Source organism: Neoarius graeffei, chromosome 9, assembly GCF_027579695.1.
Source record: "Neoarius graeffei isolate fNeoGra1 chromosome 9, fNeoGra1.pri, whole genome shotgun sequence".
NCBI lineage: Eukaryota > Metazoa > Chordata > Actinopteri > Siluriformes > Ariidae > Neoarius > Neoarius graeffei.
The window spans coordinates 20,055,696-20,078,620 of record NC_083577.1 but is presented as its reverse complement, the minus strand read 5'-3'; the positions used below and the strand labels follow the sequence as shown (position 1 = coordinate 20,078,620).

The following is a 22,925-nucleotide window of genomic DNA, read 5'->3' as shown; positions in this document are numbered from 1 at the left end:
AGAAATTATTTTTATGAACATTAAATAGCATGAGGAAGTTAGTTAATAATGACTCTTAAACTTTATAAATTAGTAGATGTAGTACATTAGAAAAAGTTATGGAGTACTTTGTGCTTTAAGTGGAATATGATATCTATGGCTGCTTAAATAGATAGATGAGGTATAAAGAAACTCTGCATCAGACCACTGTACAAGATTATACCACAATGACCTGTTAAATGCTTAAAAGATGAATTGAAAGCAAATTTTTGAATGCTTAGAAATGAATGAACTCATACCGGAGTGATTGAGGTGTCCTGCACATATGTAAAGGTGCCAGCCCATCCTCTGACAGCTGATTGGGATTGGCTCCATGCTCCAGGAGTAGCTCTGTACATTCAGTGTTGCTATTTGTGCATGCCTCATGAAGTGCTGCCTTTCCTCCTGCACTGAGATTAGGATGTGCCCCATGCTCAAGCAGGTACAGTAGGCAGGCAGTAAAACCCTGTGCTGCAGCAATGCACAGTGGACTCGTCAGCTCCCGCTTGTATTCCAAAGACCAGAGGCCTATAAAGGGGTGTAATTATTTTCTGTCAGTTCATGTGTCTCAGTTATGCAAGATTCTGAACTTGGACTTCGGTGCAATTTTGTTGCATGATATAAACGTAAGCAAGGAGCAGGACTGAGTCAATTTGATTACGATTGCAGCTTTGCCCTCGTTTGCATGACTTTAAGAACATGCCCTGCATCTAGACCTCTGCCTCATACACGACACCTGAGTTATGCAGCAGTGTATGAAATATAATATGGGCAGAAATAATCATATAATCATGATGAAAGAAGTGAATTTTATAGGGGCATGAGAGTGTGCAAGCATTGAGTGTTAGCTTCCAGATAAGATGTGGGTGGTAAAAGAGAGCAACTGGACTTGCTTGAAGATTCTTGAAGACGTTTCACCTCTCATCCGAAAGGCTTCTTCAGTTCTGTCTGACTGGTAGGGAGCATCAGGTATTTATCCTCTCATAGATGCAAAGCTCATCTAAGGTGTCATTGAGTCATCCTGTTGGTGTGGGTCACTGGGGGCTGGTTGTGAACGGCCTCGAGAGTCGTTAGGATGATTGCCCGTTAAGGTGATCAGTGGAATGCTGATTCTCTCTGTCCTCCTGTGGGTCACTGAAAACAACTGGGTTTTGGTGTGCATTCAGTTGTCTGGGAAGTGTGCCAAGGACTGCATTGTAGGTGGCTGATAAATGATGTCTTAGTCCCCCACCTCTGTTCAGTGATGGCTATTCCAGGTTGACAAAAATGGCTTCTTTAACTCCTCGCTCATACCAACGATCCTCTCTGGCTAAAATGCGTACGTTGCAATCCTGAAATGAGTGTCCTTTGTTGTTAAGATGAAGGTAGACAGCAGAGTCCTGGCCTGAGGAACTGGCTCTCCTATGTTGAGCCATGCGCCTGTGAAGCAGTTGTTTTGTCTCCCCAATATATGAGTCCGTGCATTCCTCACTGCACTGAATGGCATACACTATGTTGTCCTGTTTGTGTCTGGGTATTCTGTCCTTAGGGTGGACCAGTTTCTGCTTCAGAGTGTTACTGGGTCTGAAATGTACCGGAATGTTGTGTTTGTAGAAGATCCTCCTGAGTTTCTCAGATAGACCAGAAATGTAGGGAATGGCAATGTTTTTGCGTTTGTTCCTGTTATCCTCCTTGTCCGTTCTGTTCCTACAGATTGCACCCTGGGGAAGCCGTTCCTCTCATATACGGACTCCCCAAGATTCACAAGGAAGGAGCTTCACTCAGACCTATCATCATCAGTATAAACTCTGTTACTTACAACATTGCCAAACACCTAGCCACCATCCTGGCTCCTCTCATTGGGAATACGCCACATCACATCAAAAACTCCCAAGATTTTGCTACTAAAGTTGCAGACCTCAAACTAGACGCAGATGAAACCATGGTTTCCTACAACGTCACTTCTCTGTTCACCTGCATTCCCACCACAGAAGCAGTTGAATCTGTTAGAAAACAACTCCTTCAAGACAGCACCTTATTGGATAGAACCAGATTTGCACCCTGCTTGACCTCTGCCTGACTACCACTTATTTCCAGTTTAATGAAAGTTTCTACAGACAGAAGCATGGATGTGCCATGGGCTCACCAGTATCCCCTATTGTAGCCAATCTTTACATGGAGGAAGTGGAACATAAAGCTTTGACCACTTTTTCAGGAGTTGCTCCCAGCCACTGGTTCAGATATGTGGATGACACCTGGGTTAAAATCAAAACCCATGAGGTGGAAGCCTTCTCTAAGCACATCAATGCAGTGGATATTAACATCAACTTCATTCGGGAGGACGTCAGTGGGAATAATCTAGCCTTCTTGGATTGTGATGTACACATTACACAAGACAGAAGCCTGAGCATCGAGGTCTACCGGAAACCCACACACACAGACCAGTACCTACTCTTTGATTCTCACCACCCACTGGAACACAAATTGGGGGTCATTAGGACCTTGCAACACAGGGCTCAGAATATCCCTACAACAATAGAGGGAAAAGAGAAGGAGCAGAATCACATCAAGAAAGCACTTCAGAACTGCGGGTATCCCAACTGGTCTTTCCTCAAGAGCAGAAAAAGGAACAGAATGGACAAGGAGGATAACAGGAACAAACGCAAGAACATTGTCATTTCCTACATTTCTGGTCTGTCTGAGAAACTCAGGAGGATCTTCTACAAACACAACATTCCGGTACATTTCAGACCCAGTAACACTCTGAAGCAGAAACTGGTCCACCCTAAGGACAGAATACCCAGACACAAACAGGACAACGTAGTGTATGCCATTCAGTGCAGTGAGGAATGCACGGACTCGTATATTGGAGAGACAAAATAACTGCTTCACAGGCGCATGGGTCAACACAAGAGAGCCAGTTCCTCAGGCCAGGACTCTGCTGTCTACCTTCATCTTAACAACAAAGGACACTCATTTCAGGATTGCAACATATGCATTTTAGCCAGAGAGGATCGTTGGTATGAGCGAGGAGTTAAAGAAGCCATTTTTGTCAACCTGGAACGACCATCACTGAACAGAGGTGGGGGTCTAAGACATCATTTATCAGCCACCTACAATGCAGTCCTTGGCACACTTCCCAGACAACTGAATGCACACCAAAACCCAGCTGTTTTCAGTGACCCACAGGAGGACAGAGAGAATCAGCATTCCATTGATCACCTTAACGGGCAATCCATTGATCATCCTAATGACTCTCGAGGCCGTTCACAACCAGCCCCCAGTGATCCACACCAACAGGATGACTCAGGCTACGTTTACATTAGACCGTATCTGTCTCGTTTTCTTCGCGGATGCACTGTCCGTTTACATTAAACCGCCTGGAAACGCCGGGAAACGGGAATCCGCCAGCGTCCACGTATTCAATCCAGATCGTGTCAGCTCCGGTGCTGTGTAGACATTGAGAATACGCGGATACGCGGATACGCTGTGCTGAGCTCTAGCTGGCGTCTCATTGGACAACATCACTGTGACATCCACCTTCCTGATTCGCTGGCATTGGTCATGTGACGCGACTGCTGAAAAATGGCGCGGACTTCCGCCTTGTATCACCTTTCATTAAAGAGTATAAAAGTATGAAAATACTGCAAATACTGATGCAAATACTGCCCATTGTGTAGTTATGATTGTCTTTAGGCTTGCCATCCTTCCACTTGCAAGTGGTAAGTGATGTGCGCTGGGATCACACACACAGCGGCTCAGTCCCGAAAACACTGCTAGTGTGCTTCACTCGCGTGCTCTGTGAGCTGCGCAAGGCCAGAGTGCGCACCCTCCAGAGGGCACTCGCTGTTCAGGGTGGAGTGATTTGGAGCGCAGGATGCCTGCGGAGCCGAGCGTATCCGTGTATTGGTATTGCTGTGTGCACACAAATCGTGTATTGGCATTGCTGTGTGCACACTAATTGTTTTAAAAACGTTAATCTGATGATCCGCTGATATGGTTTAATGTAAACATGGGCTCAATGACACCTTAGATGAGCTTTTCATCCATGAGAGGATAAATACCTGATGCTCCCTACCAGTCAGACAAAACTAAAGAAGCCTTTCGGATGAGAGGTGAAACGTCTTCAAGAATCTTCAAGCAAGTCCAGTTGCTCTCTTTTACTACCCACAGTTTACCATGACCTGGATGACTGAGAATCTTCACAGACATGTTTCCAGATAAGATCTATAAGAACTATTAAAGATGCTATGCCATTTGAATTTTTACGCAATTATAATAAAAGGAAGTGAAAGTTTGTATTCAGGAAGCAGTATGATTGAAAAGAAAAAGTATGTAATTGATTCATTGTGACTTCAGTGATGCACACTTTCCAGATAAAGGGCTTCCACTATCTTCTAATCTATTCCATAATTAATCTTTGCACCAGTAATGATTTCACATTTGATCACCTTGTTATCACATTTTACTTCAATATCAATTGATTAACCCTTTTATGCATAAATTATTTAAAAACATATCCAGATTTTTTTTAGATGTTTTTATTTACTTAAACTTTCATGTATTTTTAAAATGTTTCTTATATGTAATGGATTGTCCACAGTAGACCTGAAAAAAATCTTTCAGTGTGTTTAGAAAAAAAAATTAACATTTAGTAAACAGTAAATGTTAATGAATAAAATGACATAAAATATTGTTTTCACAAAGGGATTTCATAAAGAAATTGGACACAACTTTATTTTTATTTAAATTGGAAACTTGTACAGAAAGTTTGTCTTATATTTTCTTATATTGTCTGATATTTTCCTTAAATCAGCCTTAAATTGACTCTCCATAAAAGTGGACACTGTGTATGAAAGGGTTAACCAGACCATGGGAACACCATCACCCTCTTGCTTCAAAAGTTATACTGGCTCATTGGTAGTTTCTGTATACAGTAAAAATAATACTTCTGATGTCTTATTGAAATCTTGCTCCCAAGCAACTTCCTAGTCTCCTTCCTTGTCATTTTTTCATGCTTACTGTACTTGCATGCACTCATAGAGTAGATACTCAGCTGCTCACACCCAGTGACACCCAGTGGCTGTATACTGCCTGCGTCGGAGGACGTAGGGCTTTTAATGTCACTACCCCAAAATCTGTTGAACACTCTTCCTCCACACCTGCACCTGCTTTCCCATTTTAAAACACAACCATTCAAAAAAAGAAGTCTTTTCTGCCTTGCTCTTCCATCCACCCAATGCATTCTGTCAATGTATTGTTTGTTATACATTTCATCTCATAATTATATAGTACATTTTCTTTTCTAATTTTATTATTGTTTATTCATTTTTCCATTATTTAAAATAAAAAAATTAAATATTCTAATAATGAGCCTTATAGCCCTGTGATGACCTGGTGACTTGTCCAGGGTGTACCCCGCTTTTCGCCCGCAGTCAGCTGGGATAGGCTCCAGCTTGCCTGTGACCCTGTAGAACAGGATAAAGTGGCTAGAGATGATGAGATGAGATAATGAGCCTTATTATTATTACTATCACCATCTTTTTCATCATCATCCAGCTCAAACTTACCACGTTTCTGTGCAGTCCACCTCAGCTCGTCACTTTGGAACACTAGAATCTTATTGAGCTCAGCAGGGTCAGAGAAACCATCCTGTAGGTCCCTCCAGTGGTGACTGAGCATGTCGAGCAGCACAGGGGGACACAGAAAGTCCATCCCTGGCTGCTTGTTGCTTCTCTTCTCTTTGTCACTTTTAGCATTTATACGGTTTAAAGCACACAATTTTGTGTCTGTGAGGCATGTAGGTGCAGCTACATGACTCATAATATATGTCTCTCCATCCTGTGAGATCATATTTACTAAAGAGCAGTCTGTGATTTTTACTTGCTTGTCTGCATGGTTATTTATATTCCCACTGTTGTCCTGCAAGTATTTTTAGTTCACATGATGTGACTGTAGGAAGGTCAAACAATTCCAATGACAGACATAGACGATCATTTTTAGCCCCCAGTGCTTTGTATTGGAAACAATATTAAAGTGAGTAGGGCATAGTTGTAAACATGTAAGGTTAAATGGAGTGCACTGGTGATGATATCAGCCCTGCATCGTTCTAGAATAGTAACACACACATGAAAAAAATGCCACTGGGACAGACATGTCCTCCAATCAGATCAGCCAGACAGTTGCTGAGGAATCTGGATTGTAATCCTGGCACATATGCAACATTCTGACCTCTCACGTAACAGCCCTCGAAATAGTCAAAATCTCATTCCAGTGGAAAGTGAAAACCAGCATTAGATTTCTAATTGAGATAGATAAGTAAAACTATTAACAAATGTTGAATTTTAGACAGAGGTTCCATTACAGTAAATCATTACCCATGATCTTGATGGACAGAGTTATACAAAATTCATAATATTCTAATTTCATCCAGCATTTTCTTTATTTTGCCAATGAAACAATTGAGACCTTTCTTGCATTGACTGTGTCATCATATCCTGTAATGAATAGTAGCATTCCCTTTCCCACTGTGAACATTTCAGGACGGAAATATAGGCGTGACAGTGAATCTGAACCATCTATTAACAGTATAATCAGATTAAGGTAAATTAACATGCTATAGACCCCTTCGCAGTAAACGTCATTCATACGTAAGCGGAAATTGCACGCGCAGCCTGGACTCAAAAAAGACTCAGCGAATGCCTAGTTGTTGTGTTGTCGGGTGTCAGAATCGTAGCAGTGATGGGGTTAAAATGTACAGAATTCCAGCAGGATCTCACCCATTCCAAAAAAATCGCCGACGTCTATGACTACAAGCCATCAAACGTGTAGATTGGGATGAAAGCACTATCAAAAATGTGCGGGTTTGCAGCGCCCACTTCATCACAGGTAAGATCAGGCTATTTATTAAATCTTTCTTTTTTATTCTTTCTAGTCTTCGTTTACTGATGTAGCAAAATACTTTGGTAATGTTTGTCTGATTAGCTGGGTCATAGTTACACAATGTAATGTATATTGTTAGCATGTTAGCTTTGCATGCAATTTTGTTTGTAGGAGAGGTCTCGCTTGACTCAAGCAGTCCAGATTTTGTGCCATCATTATTTGTGTATGCCGAAAATCACAATTTTAAAGCAAGGATGGAAAGGTCAAATTGTGTGCCCTCACTCTAAATGCCAACTTACATTGACTGCTCTAACCTAGCTCCTGCCTCGTTCAGTTTCATTTCTGGTCTCTGCCTCTCGCTTTTTATGCAGCTCTGATTTCTCTTAGCTGCACTCTTTACACTATCATTCCTTTCATGCCATTACCTCCTGCAAATTGCTGTTTATTGTTGGTATTTGCTGTTGTAGCTAAAGCTAAAGGTACGAGTATATATCTGGCCATTGTATACCAGGGAACTTACTAACATCGTCCGTCCACTCTTTAATTAAATACGGATCTGGTAGGCGATGTCCACTTGTTAGAGTTAACTTATTTATGTAGCATTCTCGATCTTGTAGCGACAATTGTTTTGCATAATCTGACAGCTCATAATGCCGGTCTATGGGCAGTGCCATTGTTTCTGAGTCCAGGCTGCGCGCGCATCCTGGCAACGGTTGGTTTGTTTACAAACATGCGAAGGGGTCTATATGGCCACTTTTTGCACTTGTTGAACATCCCATTCCAGAATTATTCCTCCTTTATGGTTCTAATAAGCTCCACTCTTCTGGGAATGCTTTCCACTAGATTTTGGAGCATGGCTGTAGGGATTTGCCCATTTAGCCACAAGAGCATTAGTGAAGTCAGGTACTGATGTTGGGAAAAGAGGCCTGGAATGTAGTCAGCATGCCAATTCATCCCAAATTTGTTCAGTGAGGTTTGAGGTCAGTAGAGCTTGTAGGACTTGATGGTACAATCTCTTGAATAATCAGCACTGCTTCTTGCCTGTTGTCTTGAGTGGGAGAGCGGTAAAACTTCATTGGGGTTAGGGCACCCTCCTTCCTTGATGTTTCATTGATTTAGGCCCACAACACCTCCAGAGGGCTCAACGGCAACACCTGGTGTCCCAGGTGTGCCCCCCTCTGTTTTTACCTCTCAATGGTCATCTCCCCCTCAATGGTCATCTCACAGCCCAGCTGGAGTCTCCTCTTGATCCACAGCCAGTTGCTGCTTCGCTCCGCAGCCTCTGAGAGTGATTTCACTGCTTGTTGGAAGACCTGTCCTTTCACTCTCATTCTGTTCAGGAGCCTAGTTGTAGTCTTGGCAACAAACCCTCTACACCCAACTTCTACTGGGAACACCTTGGTATGCCAGTTGCGTTGTTCTGCCTGGGCTGCTATTTCAGCATACTTCAGGCTTTTCTGCTCATATGCCTCTTCAACAGCAGCTTCCCATGGTACCGTCAGTTCCAGGATGTATAGAATTTTCTGGGAAGTTGACCACAGGATGAGGTCTGGCCTGAGAGTAGTTGTTACTATCTCTGTCAGAAAGACAAGTTTACGGTCAAGATCGATCTGCATTTCCCAGTCACGGGCCGGGTCTAGGAGGGTTGTGTTCACGCTTGCCAGTGATTTCACCAGACGTTCGCCTGCTTTCACGAAAGGAGTGATGCTTGATAATCCAGGCATTGGAGGAGGGAGGGCATTGGTGGTGGTTCTCCTTTCTTCTAGGGTGATTGCCAGCTGCCACAAGACCTGGTTGTGCCTCCAGGTGTAGCGACCTTGGGACAGGCTGGTTTTGCAGCTGGTAAGGATGTACCTCAATGTTGCAGGTGTTTGGCAGAGAGCACATGTGGGATCTTCTCCTATCCACTGCTGTAGGTTTTTGGGAGTAGGAAGAACATCATAGGTGGCTCTGATGATGAAGCTGAGTCTGCTTCCTTCCATTTCTCAAAGATCCCTCTATGTGAGCTTGCAATGTTCTACATTGTCCCAGCTGGTCCACTGTCCCTGTTTGGACTGTGAGACTGCCTTTGTACATCGCTCTGCCTCCTCTTGGTGCCAAACCTGCTCAACCACCAGCTTTCTTCTCTCTGTGGATGGAGCCTTGTGCCACATTGGTCGACTTGCACCAAAACCAAGCCCTGCTCTTCCCTGTTGAACATGTCCCATTTGAACATGCCCCACTATGTCTCCATGCTTGAGAGCAGATTGTGCTTGCTGTACAGCTTCTGATGGGGTCCATTTCCTCCCAGTTGCCAGTCTGGGGGCAGCTGCTCATATTGCTGCATCATGAGACTCAGTCAAAGTCATCTCCAGCCTCACTTTAGTACAGTTGTACTCTTCAGTGAGGCTGGAGACAGGCAGTTCCAGAGCTCCCCGTCCATACAACCTGATACTGCTGAGACAACGCGGGAGTCCAAGCCACTTCTTAATGTAAGAACTGACTGTCCTCTCCAGTTTCTCAACCTTGGTGATAGGGACCTTGTAGACCGTAAGGGGCCACATCAGACGAGGGAGTAGTCCAAAATGCAGACACCACAGTTTCAGCTTGCCAGGAAGTGGGGTCTTGTCTATGGTGGTAAGGCCTTTGATGGTTTCCTTCCTCAGCTGGTTACTCTGGTCTGAGTCTTTGAGGCCTTCATTGTACCACCATCCCAAGCTCTTAACTGGCTGCTCTGATACCATTGGAATGGGTGGTTTGCCAATGTGGAACCTCTGGTCTACGAGTTTTCCTCTGATGATGGAAACGCTTCTGGATTTGCTGGGTTTAAACTTCATACCAGCCCATGTTATATTGTCATGAAGCTTTTCCAGCAAACACTTGGTGCATGGGATGGTGGAGGTCAGGGTGGTCAGTTCATCCATGTAGGCATGAATAGGAGGTAATTGCTGTCCATCCTGCAGACGTTCTCCTTCGGCAACCCATTTGGAAGCCCGGATGATCACTTCCATCACCATGGTGAAGGCTAGTGGGGAGATCTACATCCTGCCATTATCCCCATTTCCAGTAATTGCCATGATGTTGTGTATTCTGTAGTTGTTATGCAGAATTGCAAATCTTGGAAGTAGTTTCTGACCAGGTTTGTGATGTTCTTTGGCACATGAAAGAAGTCAAAGGCTAACCAGATGACAGAATGAGGGACAGATCCAAAAGCATTGGCTAGGTCTAGGAATAAGATGTGCAGGTCTCTTCCTTCCCATTTTGCAGACTGGATTTGATGCCATATGATGCTTGTGTGTTCTAAGCATCCTGAGAAGCCTGGTATCCCAGCCTTCTGCACTAACGTGTCAATCAGGCCATTCTGTTTCAGGTAGGTTGTCAGTCTTTGAGCAACAATGCTATAGATTCAGTGGTTCCCAAACTTTTTTGGCCACGCACCCCCTTCTATACTCCAACCAGGTTGACGCACCCCCAGTTCCCCAGTTTCCAAAACACACGCTTTCTTATAAAGGCAGCATCTTTAATCATGCTAAAATGATAACAAACATCATTTGCCACACCTGCAGGAAACCACAAAAGTGAAAAAAAAAACCACCAAAGCTTTCTTACAAAGGCAGCACGTCGTGCTCGAATGAGAACATCGAATCACATTAACATATTATGCACTCTCGTATTTGAATTAGATAGAATTTGATTGAAATGTAACAGTTTTAAAATGTTGCAACACGGTAAATGCACAAATTCATTACAAAGGGAGATCACATCGAGGCATGTAGTCTACCAGCCAGATATGGGTAAAATATATGATTTTCATCTGTGTTTAAAACACTAGCAACACAACCCTGTCATTACAAGGTTATGAAAATGAATTGAGGATTAATTTAATTTGCAAAAAAGTTAACATATAATAACAGTAAAAATAGCAATGATAATTATGAACATATGCATTTTAAAGAGATACAACAATTAAGGAGCATATCAGGAACAGATAAAGAAGAGGATCCATCTGATTGTGAAGTGCAGCGCTGGCGGCTCAGTCTGCAGCGAGAGAGAGACAGACAGACAGATGGTGGGTGGGTCAGTAGGCTATATAGGTCCTATTTTCAGTAGCAGTACGTATATATTTTTAGCAAGATCAATGCCATTTGGCCAAATACATACCAATATTAATGCGACGGATGGGCCTGCATCTTGGCACAGAGCTCTCCAATGTTTGGGGTAATTGAAGACAGTCTCAGCCTCAAATCTTTCTCAACATCTCCCAGTCTATCTGTTGGGGTTTCTCCTCCTTCATCCCTGATTTGTGGTGGCGCATTTAGTTTTGCCGATTTCAACCAGTTGAGCATCGCGAATGAATGAATGAATGAATGAATGAAGCCACAAACTACTGCAGAACCGTTACGGCGTAGAAGAAGAGTTAAAAATCGCCATTACATTTTTTATCTTGCCCCGGGGGTGCGCGCACCACACTTTGGGAAACCCTGCTATAGAAGATCTTGCCCTGGGGGTGTCGTGGCTCAGGTGGATAAGGCGCCATACCATAAATCCGGGTTTGATTCCGACCTGAGGTCATTTCCCGATCCCTCCCCGTCTCTCTATCCCGCTCATTTCCTGTCTCTACACTGTCCTATCCAATAAAGGTGAAAAAAGCCGCCCCTCCCCCCAAAAAAGAAGATCTTGCCTTCAACATTAAGGAGACTGATCTGCCAGAATTGGTTGATGTTAGAGGCATCCTTTTCCTTGGGTATCATTACACCCCCTGCTCTCCACCAAGCTTTTGGTATAGTTTGCTTTATCCAAACCACCTTCATCTGCTTCCAGAGAAACTGCAAAATGTCAGGAGCATTTTTGTACAGCCGGTATGGAACTCCATTTGGTCCAGGAGCTGAAGCTGCCCTTGCCTTCTTAATTGCCTTCTCAACCTCACTCCACCGTGGGGGACTGTCATCCAGTTGATGTTCTGGCTGAGGTACTGGTGGCATGTCTGAGGGTATCTCCCTTTGTTCAAGTATCTGGATGTCTGTGTTTGTTTCTTTCAGGTAGTCCTCCAGCTCCGTCTTTGGCACCTTAAGAGACCCGCTCTTCTCCTTTGTGAACAGACCTTTTACAAACCTGAAGGGATCTTTGTAGAAGGAAGTTCTTACCTTCTCCTTCCTCTTGTGTCAAGTTCTGAGGTTTTCAGCTCTTTGCAGGCTTGCCAATCGACCCTTAAGATCCTCATGCAGGAGGTCAGTGGCTGCTCTCTCCTCCACTGAAGCTTTCCTCCATTTTTTCCTCAGCTGTCTTCTTTCATTGACAAGTTGATCAATCTCTCTTGTGCAGGATACTTGAGTGCTCCCAAACCAACCTTCACAAATCAAGGTCAAGGTCTTTTTATTTGTCATTTCAACCATATACAGTTGGTACACTACACAGTTAAAATGAAACAACGTTTCTCCAGGACCATAGTGCTACATTAAATATCACATGACTACAAGTCTGCATATAACAACATAAAGTGCAAGAGTACAACACTGCAGACAGTAAATGACACAATAGACAGAAAATAAATGGACAATAAATTACATAAACAACATAAAATACAGACGCAAGCAACATAAGGTGCAGAGTTGAGTGTGCATATTGAGATAGTATATGAAAGGAAATAAATAAACGGAAACTTTGTGTGCATGAGAGACATTGTAAACATTGTAAGGCAATAGTGCATTATTGTCCACTGTGCAAAGATTGTAGTGTGAGTGGTGTGTTCAACAGTCTGTGAGAATCAGTCTGAGTTGAGGAGTCTGATGGCACAAGGAATTGAAGTAGTGTATGAAAATGGAATGAATAAATGTAAACCTTGTGTGTGTGAGAGAGAGAGAAACATTATAACCACTGTAAGCAATACTGCAATATTGTCCTCTGTGCAGATACTGCAGTGTGAGTGATGTGATCAACAATCCATGAGAATCAGTCCAGTCCCTTAGAGTTGAGGAGTCAGATAGCATGTGAGAAGAAACTGTTACAGAGTCTGGCTATGAAGGCCTGAAAGCTTCGATACCTTTTCCCAGATGGCAGGAGGGTGAAGAGGTTGTGTGAGGGGTGTGTGGAGTTGGCCACAATGCTGGTGGCTTTCCGGATGCAGCGTGTGGTGTAAATGTCTGTGATAGAGGGAAGAGAGAATCCGATGATCTTCTCAGCTGTCCTCAGTATACGTTGTAGGGTCTTGTGATCTGAGACGGTGCAATTCCCAAACCAGACCATGATGCAGCTGCTCAGAATGCTCTCAATAGTCCCTCTGTAGAATATTGTGAGGATGGGTGATGGGAGATGGGGTTTCCTCAGCCTCCATAGGAAGTAGAGGTGTTGCTGGGCTTTCTTGACTATGGAGCTGGTGTTGAGGGACCAGGTGAGGTTCTCCGCCAAATGAACACAGAGGAATTTGGAACTCTTGATGTTCTCCACGAATGAGTCAGCAGAGAGTGGTCACTCCGTGTTCTTCTGAAGTCAACAACCATCTCTTTTGTTTTGTCCACGTTCAGAGACAGGTTGTTGACTCTACACCAGTCTGATAGCTGTTGCACCTCCTCTCTGTATGCTGACTCATCGTTCTTATTGATGAGACCCACCACAGTCATGTCATCAGCAAACTTGATGACATGGTTCAAGCTGTGAGTTGCTGCACAGTCATGAGTCAGCAGAGTGAACAGCAGTGGACTGAGCACACAGCCCTGGGGTCCCCAGTGCTCAGTATGGTGGTGCTGGAAGTTCTGCTCCCAGTCCAGACTGACTAAGGTCTCTCAGTCAGGAAAGCCAGGATCCAGTTGCAGAGGAAGGTGTTCAGGCCCAACAGGTTCAGCTTTCCAATTAACTGCTGAGGGATGATTGTGTTGAATGCTCAACTGAAGTCTATGAACAGCATTCAAACGTATGTGTCCTTGTTGTCCAGGTGGCTAAGGGCCAGATGAAGGGTGGTGGCTATGGTGTCATCTGTGGACCAGTTATGGCGATATGCAAACTGCAGGGGGTCCAGTGAGGGAGGCAGCAGGGTCTTTATGCGCCTCATGACGAGCCTCTTGAAGCACTTCATAATGGTGGGTATGAGTGCAACAGGATGGTAGTCATTGAGGCAGGACTCTGAAGACTTCTTTAGCATGGGGATGATGGTAGTGGTCTTGAAGTATTTAGAAATGATGCTGTTGCTCAGGGAGATGTTGAAGATGTTCTCACTGACATCTGCCAGCTGATCCGCACATCCTCTGAGCACTTTACCAGGGATGTTGTTTGGGCCAGCAGCCTTCCATGGGTTGACTCTGTGTAGAGTTTTCCTCATGTCGGCTGTGGTCAGACACAGCATCTAGTCGTTGGGAGGAGGGATGATCTTCCTCACTGCCACACCATTCTGTGCTTCAAACCGTGCTGTTCAAGCTGTGTGTAGAAGCTGCTCAGCGCATCTGGAAGGGAGGCATCACTGTCACAGGCAGGCGGTGTTGTCCTATAGCTTCTTGATTGCCTGGATGACCTGCCATATGTGCCGTGTGTCACCACTGTTCTGGAGGTAGCTGTGGATTCTCTGGGCATGTGTGCACTTTGCTGCTCTGATGGCCCGAGACAGTTTGGCCTTAACTACTCTCAGGGCCACTTTGTCGCTCACTCTGAAGGCAGCAGTAGTGAGTGGGTCCTCAGTAGTGCACACACCTCTGCAGTAATCCATGGCTTCTGGTTGGGGCGAGTGGTGATAGTCTTAGAGACAGTAACATCATCAATGCACTTGCTGATGTAGCTGGTCACTGATGCTGTGTACTCCTCCAAGTTAGTGCAGTTGCCATTGGTTGCAGCCTCCCTAAACATGTCCTAGTCAGTTCTCTCAAAACACTCCTGGAAAGCAGAGGTGGCTCCTTCTGGCCAGGTTTTCACCTGTCTTAGAACTGGTTTGGAGCATCTGACAAGTGGTCTGTATGCTGGAATTAGCATAAGAGAGATGTGGTCTGAGTAGCTGAGGTGGGGGCGGCGCTCCACTCGGTATGCACCAGGAATGTTTGTGTAAACAAGATCCAGCGTGTTCGCCCCTCTCGTTGCAAAGTCCACTGTGGCAGCGGGGGCGTGATCAAGCATCGGTCTGTGACAGGAGGGCGGAGTCAGGGAAGGTAAGTGGCAGAATCACTACACCTGTCGTTAATTAATGTGCTTGTGTCTTCCCAGTGACCGCGCCCTATTTAAGGAGAGAGAGTGAGAGCAGAGGGAGCTCTCTCCCGAACCAGACGACTGGAATGTGTGTGCGTGCGTATGTGGCTGAGAGAGAAAGATTTGCACTGAAAAGTGGAAATAAAAGAGTTTTGTGAACTCAGTTCTGTCCTGCCGTCCTTCTGTGCTCCACCCACTTACACGAACTGTCACAGTGGTGCCGAAACCCGGGAATGAGCACAGAAGAGCACAGCTCCATGGAGTCCTCCACTTTCGCCGACCTGATCCACGCCATCACCATGGCCCAACAGAGCCAGCACCAGGCGCTGCTCGCCCTCTGAAAGGAGCAAGAACAACGGTTTGAGGCCCTGGTGCTGGCGCAACAGGAAGATCGTCGGGTGTTCCAGCACCTCCTCGCGTCGGCGGGGTCCACCATCTCCACCACCGCGGGCCCTTCCCCCCTCACCCTCATGAAGATGGGCCCACAGGACGACCCCGAGGCATTCCTCACACTCTTTCAGCAGGTAGCGGAGACCTCGGGGTGGCCGGTGGAACAGCAAGCAGCACACCTCCTCCCCCTGCTAATGGGAGAGGCACAGCTGGCCACACTACAGCTCCTCGCCGACCGCCGGCTGGCCTACGCGGACCTTCGCCGGGCCGTCCTCCAGCAGGTGGGACGCACCCCGGAGCAACAGCGTCAGCCGGCCCGCCGCACCCGCGGTGCCCTCCCGTGTCTCCCTTCTGTGTCCGTCTCTCTCCTCCCCCAGATGAGTGAGCCCCAGAGCACTAGTGCAGAGAGGAAGCCCGGGCCGGTTCGCTGGCACGGCGGGGAGCCGGGCCACCTCCAACAGCAGTGCTCGGTAATGGAGGTGGGCGCGGTGGTTCAGATCCCTGATGCACCAGGAGCCGCCCTCGATCGGGCCAGAGCGTATCGCATACCGTTGAGTATCCAAGGGGATACATATCAGGCGTTGGTGGATTCTGGCTGTAATCAGACCTCAATCCACCAAAACCTGGTGCAGGACGAGGCATTGGGGGGAGCACAATTGGTGAAGGTGTTGTGTGTGCACGGGGATGTTCACAACTACCCTTTAGTGTCGGTCCACATTTTTTTCGAGGGGAAAAATTTGTAGTGAAGGCGGCGGTTAATCTTCGCCTTACCCACTCTCTAATTTTGGGGACTGATTGGCCTGGATTTCGGGATTTAATGACACATTTAGTGAAGAGTGGATCCTGTCATTTAACAAGGGGAGGTCCTGGTGTCGCATTGGTGGGAGCAGCTGTCACAGAACCGTCTATGTCATCTCCGCATCAGAGTGAGGAGCCGCTGGCTCCTCCTCCCTCTCTCGAGGAATCCCTCGTGGATTTCCTGTTAGAGCAGTTGCGAGATGAGACTCTGCGGCACGCGTTTGACCAAGTGAGAGTAATCGATGGACAAATGCTCCCGCCGATCGCCACCCCATCCTTCCCCTACTTCGCGATTATGAAGGATAGATTATACTGAGTGACGCAGGACACTCAAACTAAAGAGCGAGTCACACAGCTTTTAATTCCGAAGAGCCACCGGGAATTGGTATTCCAGGCGGCTCACTTTAATCCCATGGCTGGACACTTAGGGCAGGATAAAACTCTAGCCCGAATAATGGCCCGGTTCTATTGGCCAGGAATTCACGGCGATGTCCGTAGGTGGTGTACGGCATGCCGCGAATGCCAGTTAGTAAATCCAGTGGCAATTCCAAAAGCGCCTTTGCGCCCTCTACCGTTAATCGAGACCCCGTTCGAAAGAATTGGGATGGATCTCGTCAGGCCATTAGATCGGTCAACATGAGGGTACCATTTTATATTAGTTCTAGTGGACTATGCAATGTGATACCCGGAAGCAGTGCCTCTTCGCAATATCTCAGCACGCAGTATTGCAGAGGCACTCTTCCGCATTATCTCCCGAGTTGGAATCCCGAAAGAGATTCTGACTGACCAAGGCACCTCGTTTATGTCACGTACACTGAATGAACTGTATGGGTTGTTGGGTATTAAGCTGATCCGCACCAGCGTGTATCACCCACAAACGGACGGTTTAGTTGAACGGTTCAATCGCACCCTCAAGAACATAATTAAAAAATTCGTAAGTGAGGACGCACATAATTGGGATAGATGGCTCGAACCCTTGCTCTTTGCAGTGCGAGAGGTCCCCCAAGCCTCCACGGGGTTCTCCCTGTTTGAATTGTTATACGGGCGTAAGCCGCGCGGCATCCTAGATGTGCTGTGGGAAAATTGGGAGGAGGGACCTTCACCAAGTAAAAATGAAATCCAATACGTTATGGACCTGCATGCAAAACTCCACACACTCACGCACCTAACTCAGGAGAATTCGCGGCAGGCCCAAGAACGACAGACCCGCCTGTATGACAAGGGTACGCGCCTTAGGGAGTTCGCACCGGGAGAGAAAGTACTCGTACTGTTGCCCACATCGAGTTCCAAATTAGTCGCCAAGTGGCAAGGACCCTTTGAGGTCACACGGCGAGTCGGGGACATTGACTATGAGGTGAGGCGAATGGATAGGGGTGGGGCGCTACAGATTTACCACCTCAACCTGCTCAAACTCTGGAACGAGGAGGTCCCCGTGGCATTGGTGTCGGTGGTTCCAGAGAAGGCGGAGCTGGGGCCGGAGGTGCAAAAGGGAACATTGGCATCGCGTACCTCTCCGGTCCCCTGTGGAGACCACCTCTCCCCGACCCAACTTGCGGAGGTTGCCCAGTTGCAGACCGAGTTTTCGGACGTGTTCTCGCCCCTGCCCGGCCGCACCAACCTCATAGAGCACCACATCGAGACGCCCCCGGGGGTGGTAGTGCATAGCCGCCCTTACAGGTTACCCGAGCACAAGAAAAAAGTGGTTCGGGAAGAACTCGAGGCCATGCTCGAAATGGGCATCGTCGAGGAGTCCCACAGTGACTGGAGCAGCCCGGTGGTCTTGGTACCCAAGGCCGACGGATCGGTCCGGTTCTGTGTAGACTATAGAAAAGTCAACGCGGTGTCTAAATTCGATGCGTACCCAATGCCTCGTATTGATGAGTTGCTCGATCAGCTAGGCACGGCTCGTTTTTACTCGACACTGGATTTAACAAAGGGTTATTGGCAGATCCCCTTGACTCCATTATCCCGGGAAAAGACGGCCTTTTCCACACCGTTCGGCTTACACCAATTCGTCACACTTCCTTTTGGGCTGTTTGGGGCGCCCGCTACGTTTCAGCGGCTGATGGACAGGGTCCTCCGCCCCCATGCCACCTATGCGGCCGCATACCTTGACGATATCATTATTTATAATAATGACTGGCAGCGACACTTACAACACCTGAGGGCCGTCCTTAAGTCGCTGAGGCGAGCGGGTCTCACAGCCTACCCAAAGAAGTGTGAGATTGGGCGGGTGGAAGTATGGTATCTGGGCTTCCACTTCGGCAACGGGCAGGTGCGTCCCCAAATTAACAAGACAGCAGCAATTGCGGCCTGCCCGAGGCCCAAGACCAAAAAGGGGGTGAGACAGTTCCTGGGGCTGGCTGGCTACTATCGTAGGTTTATACCTAATTATTCAGACGTCACCAGCCCGCTGACTGATCTGACTAAAAAGGGGGCACCAGATCCGGTCCAGTGGACGGAGCAATGCCAGCGGGCTTTCTCTAAGGTAAAGGCTGCACTGTGTGGGGGGCCACTTTTACACTCCCCTGACTTTTCTCTCCCCTTTATGTTGCAGACGGATGCGTCGGACAGAGGGCTGGGGGCTGTTTTGTCCCAGCAGGTGAAGGGGGAGGATCGCCCAGTCTTGTACATTAGTCGTAAGCTGTCGGTGCGTGAGGGGCGCTACAGCACCATCGAGAAGGAGTGCCTGGCGATCAAATGGGCGGTCCTTGCCCTCCGGTACTACCTGCTGGGACGCCCTTTCACCCTCTGTTCGGACCATGCACCCCTCCAGTGGCTCCACCGCATGAAGGATGCCAACGCGCGGATCACCCGTTGGTATCTGGCACTCCAGCCCTTTAACTTCAAGGTGATCCACAGGCCAGGGGCGCAGATGGTCATGGCGGATTTCCTCTCCCGGCAAGGGGGGGGGGGGGGGGGGGAGTTGGCTGCAGGCCGGACAGCCGCCCGGCCTGAGTCAGGCGGTGGGGGTACGTGGCAGTGGGGGCGTGGTCAAGCATCAGTCTGTGACAGGAAGGCGGAGTCAGGGAAGGTAAGTGGCAGAATCACTACACCTGTCGTTAATTAATGTGTTTGTGTCTTCCCAGTGACCGCGCCCTATTTAAGGAGAGAGAGCGAGAGCAGAGGGAGCTCTCTCCCGAACCAGACGACTGGAATGTGTGTGTGTGCGTGTGTGGCTGAGAGAGAAAGATTTGCACTGAAAAGTGGAAATAAAAGAGTTTTGTGAACTCAGTTCTGTCCTGCCATCCTTCTGTGCTCCACCCACTTACACGAACTGTCACATCCACATTCTGATGGAATTTAGGGAGCATTGACCTGAGATTTGCATGGTTGAAATTTCTGGCGATGATAAACAATCCATCTGGGTGTGCATTCTGCAGTTTGCTGATAGCACCATACAAAATCATGTCTTTATGGACTCTGATGTGCTTTCAGGGGCAAAGGTTTGGTTGAGGTCAACAGATGAAGGTTATGTTCAGGTGTCCACATACTTCTGGCCATATAGTGTACTTCTATCTTGTTGGAATTAAGTAGGACAAAGTTACTCAGCATCCAGTGTCTAAAGCAGGGGTCACCAAACTTTTTTCTCTGGGGGCCACATTGTCGTTCCTGACTGTGATGGGGGGCTGGGGTCGGGTCAGCTATATAACATAGAATTATATGACCCAGACAAATATGACCACCAGCAGGCCTCATTGTGTAGTAGAGATTACTAGCCTGGCACAGCCATCCCCACTACTATATCCACACTACTATATCAACACTTGATTCCTGGCACATATTTGTTTATCTTTACTAGTGGTTTGCAAAAGTAGTAATCGAGTCTTCACACTTTGTTTTAATTTGAAATACCACAGATATTCCATTTATTTATTTTCTAATAAAAATAACATAAAAGCTGTCAAGGTAAGAAACATCTGCCTAGTTGAGGTGAGTGACACTGGCAAAGGTGAGTGAAAAATTATAAATTGTAGGTAGGCCTGTTGATATTATTAATAATATTAATAATAATAATTGTGTGCAGCACTTAATAAAGGTTAAATAAATAGGCCTATAAAATAAATACATTAAAAAACAGTGAATTTATAATAATATGAGCAATAGATCAATAAATCACAGCAGTTGTGCTGTGTCCTGCACGTCATTGCTCTCATCCATGGCCAAAGCAAAAAACTCGAATTCTGACGCTTTCTCATTCAGCTGGTCATACATGTTGTCCCCCAGATCTTCGGTTCACCTGGTCATAGTAGGTGCAGAGAGACTGCATTGAGCGCATCCTTCTTGTCGGGACACACCTCCTCGGCCACAGCAAGCATGCATACTTTAACAAAGTCCCCATCAGTAAATGGCTTTCCATGGGTAGCTAGTAGGTGAGCTATCTTATAGCTAGCTCGGACAGTAGCCTGGTTGATCTGGGTTTGGCGAAGGAGTACATTCTGTTGTGCAGCCAGTCTGCATTTCATCCTCCGAATCCTGTCTTCTCGTTTGCCCTTGCAAACTAGTATACTCTTTGTGGCGGGTTTCATAGTGACGACGCAGATTATATTCTTTGAAAACCGACACACTTTCTTTACATACAAGACAAACTGCACGGTCCTTACACTAAACGAAAAAATACTCGGTGGTCCACTGTTCTTTAAAAACTCTGCACTCTCTGTCAACTTTTCACTTACCGCTAGCCATTTTGCTGTCCTGAACACTGACAGTTCTCTGCACGTGCGCTGCCTGTCACTGCTTGATCGCGAGCATATGACAAAAATTCGGAAAATATGAATAGTTCATTTTATAACTAAATATCAATTTTAATTGATAAAATCAACAAAATACAAGATGCAGACATGTTATTATTTGCCAAAAAGGAATTTAAAAAAATAGGCCATGACCACTTTTGGGGATTGCCTCATAGGGCCGGTTCAAGTGGTGGGGGGCAGAGGGGCTGGGGGGCCGGTCAAAGGGGGGTGGCGGGCCGTAGTCGGCCCGCGGGCCGTAGTTTGATGACCCCTGGTCTAAAGTCTTTTACACATTCACATTTCTCAACTTTATTGAGCTGGTGCTCATCATTTGGCTTTGATGGAAGCTAATATGTTTACAAATAACTCTACCCAGTTAGCATATATAAGGAAAAAGCAGTAGTCTAGGACTTTTCTAGTCTGTCTAGAAGAATATTGTGATTTATGGTATCAAAAGCTGCACTGAGATCAAGTAACATAAGCAGAGAGACACAACCCTGATCAGAAGCCAACATGAGGTCATTTACTATTTTGATCAGTATTGTCTCAGTACAATTACTGAAAAAATTATGTACTATCTGTGATTCCTTTGTACGTACATGTTTGCTTATGTAAACACACCCCATGAACTTTTCCACATTTTGTAGTGTTACATCCTGGAAATGAAACAGACTTAATTGGGATTTTATGCCACAAATCTGGACAAAATAGGCCATAATATAGAAGTTGGAGGAAATATCTATCTACTACAGCAGCCTCCAAGTGATTCCGACTGCCACAAATATGTTAAAGTTTGAAATGTCAGTCATGATCATTTCCATTTTACTGATTGGCAGCTAGTTATGAGGTTATGTCCCTTTAAGAGGTTTACTAATCATAATAAGGAGAAGCCATGTATCCAGGCAGAACAAATGAAGCAGGCATTGTCCAACAAATGTCAAGATGTTTTTTTTTTCTGTGCAAAACCCACCCATCTCCACAGTCTATTCAGTCCCAGTTAAGCCTGTGCATCCACTCACCATGCAGGACTCAAAATCATGTATTAAAAGACTGTTGCCCAAGGAGTATCTTCCATCCCATTAAAAAAGTGAGTACATGAATATGTAACAGATATTCACTGATGCAGCAGCTTCAGTATATGTATATTAGATCTGTGTCAGGGGCTTCAGAGGAAATTTTATACATCAACTCATCACTATAGGCATTCAGTGATAAAAAATGCTATCATCCATAGCATTATAACACTAAACACTAAATTGTTAATAGCAGTGGACAAATTTGTACTTTGATGAGATTTGCAGTTTATCTGCATTGCATTACTGTACTTTTCAATTTGGTTAAACTCGTAAGATGATTTCAATTCAGAACACAGATTCTAAATTAACTTGGCAGGTCAGATTAGGCTGGTTCTCCCATGCGCTATGAGTTTGACACTTAGACTACACCATTAAATCACTGACAACTAGTCTGGTTAACACCAGACCATATCACAAGTGAATATGATCTGGAATCCGCCTATTGAATTTCTCGTAGGGGAGGTGTGGTTTACGATTGTCAACGGCCGTTTATTGGACGTTGCGAATGTCTATCATTTGGTGTATACGTAGCCCATGGCCAATCATGGCAGTTGTACCCGGTGACGTAGTTAGAGCGACAAAGAGGCGAAGAAGAGAAGGAAAGAGAAAGAGAAGGCAAAACAAAAATTGGAAAACAATGGCACCGAACAATTACTGCCGTTTGTGCAAGACAAATAAAAAAGTTATATATAATAAAATAATAAAAGTTTGGTTCGTATCGCTCGCCGCCATGTTAAATGTGATCCGTAAACAGTCCCAAATAAACTACAAGCTTCCGTTTGTCGAGTAGTACGCGTCACCGTCTTTCCACCCCTCCCCACTCTCTGATTGGCTCCCTAACTCAGGCGAGCCTTTAGACCATAGTTTCCATGCTGTCTTTTCAGATCGGAACGATTGTGCAAAGCAG

General features: G+C 46.0%; 1 protein-coding gene across 2 annotated transcripts in view; it reads right to left on the bottom strand.

The window, feature by feature from the left end:
- The window catches only part of asb18 (ankyrin repeat and SOCS box containing 18), a 40,282-nt gene that overhangs the window by 5,670 nt on the left and 11,687 nt on the right, over positions 1 to 22,925 (bottom strand). Inside the window, exons 1-2 of one of the 2 annotated variants that reach the window (XM_060928620.1) lie at positions 5,568 to 5,850; positions 279 to 546 (exon numbers count right to left, since the gene is read on the bottom strand). In XM_060928620.1, coding sequence (XP_060784603.1) covers positions 279 to 546; positions 5,568 to 5,850 — 551 coding nt within the window. Of the gene's footprint in view, positions 1 to 278; positions 547 to 5,567; positions 5,851 to 22,925 lie in introns of those variants that run through there. The other variant, XM_060928621.1, reaches the window with a different exon arrangement.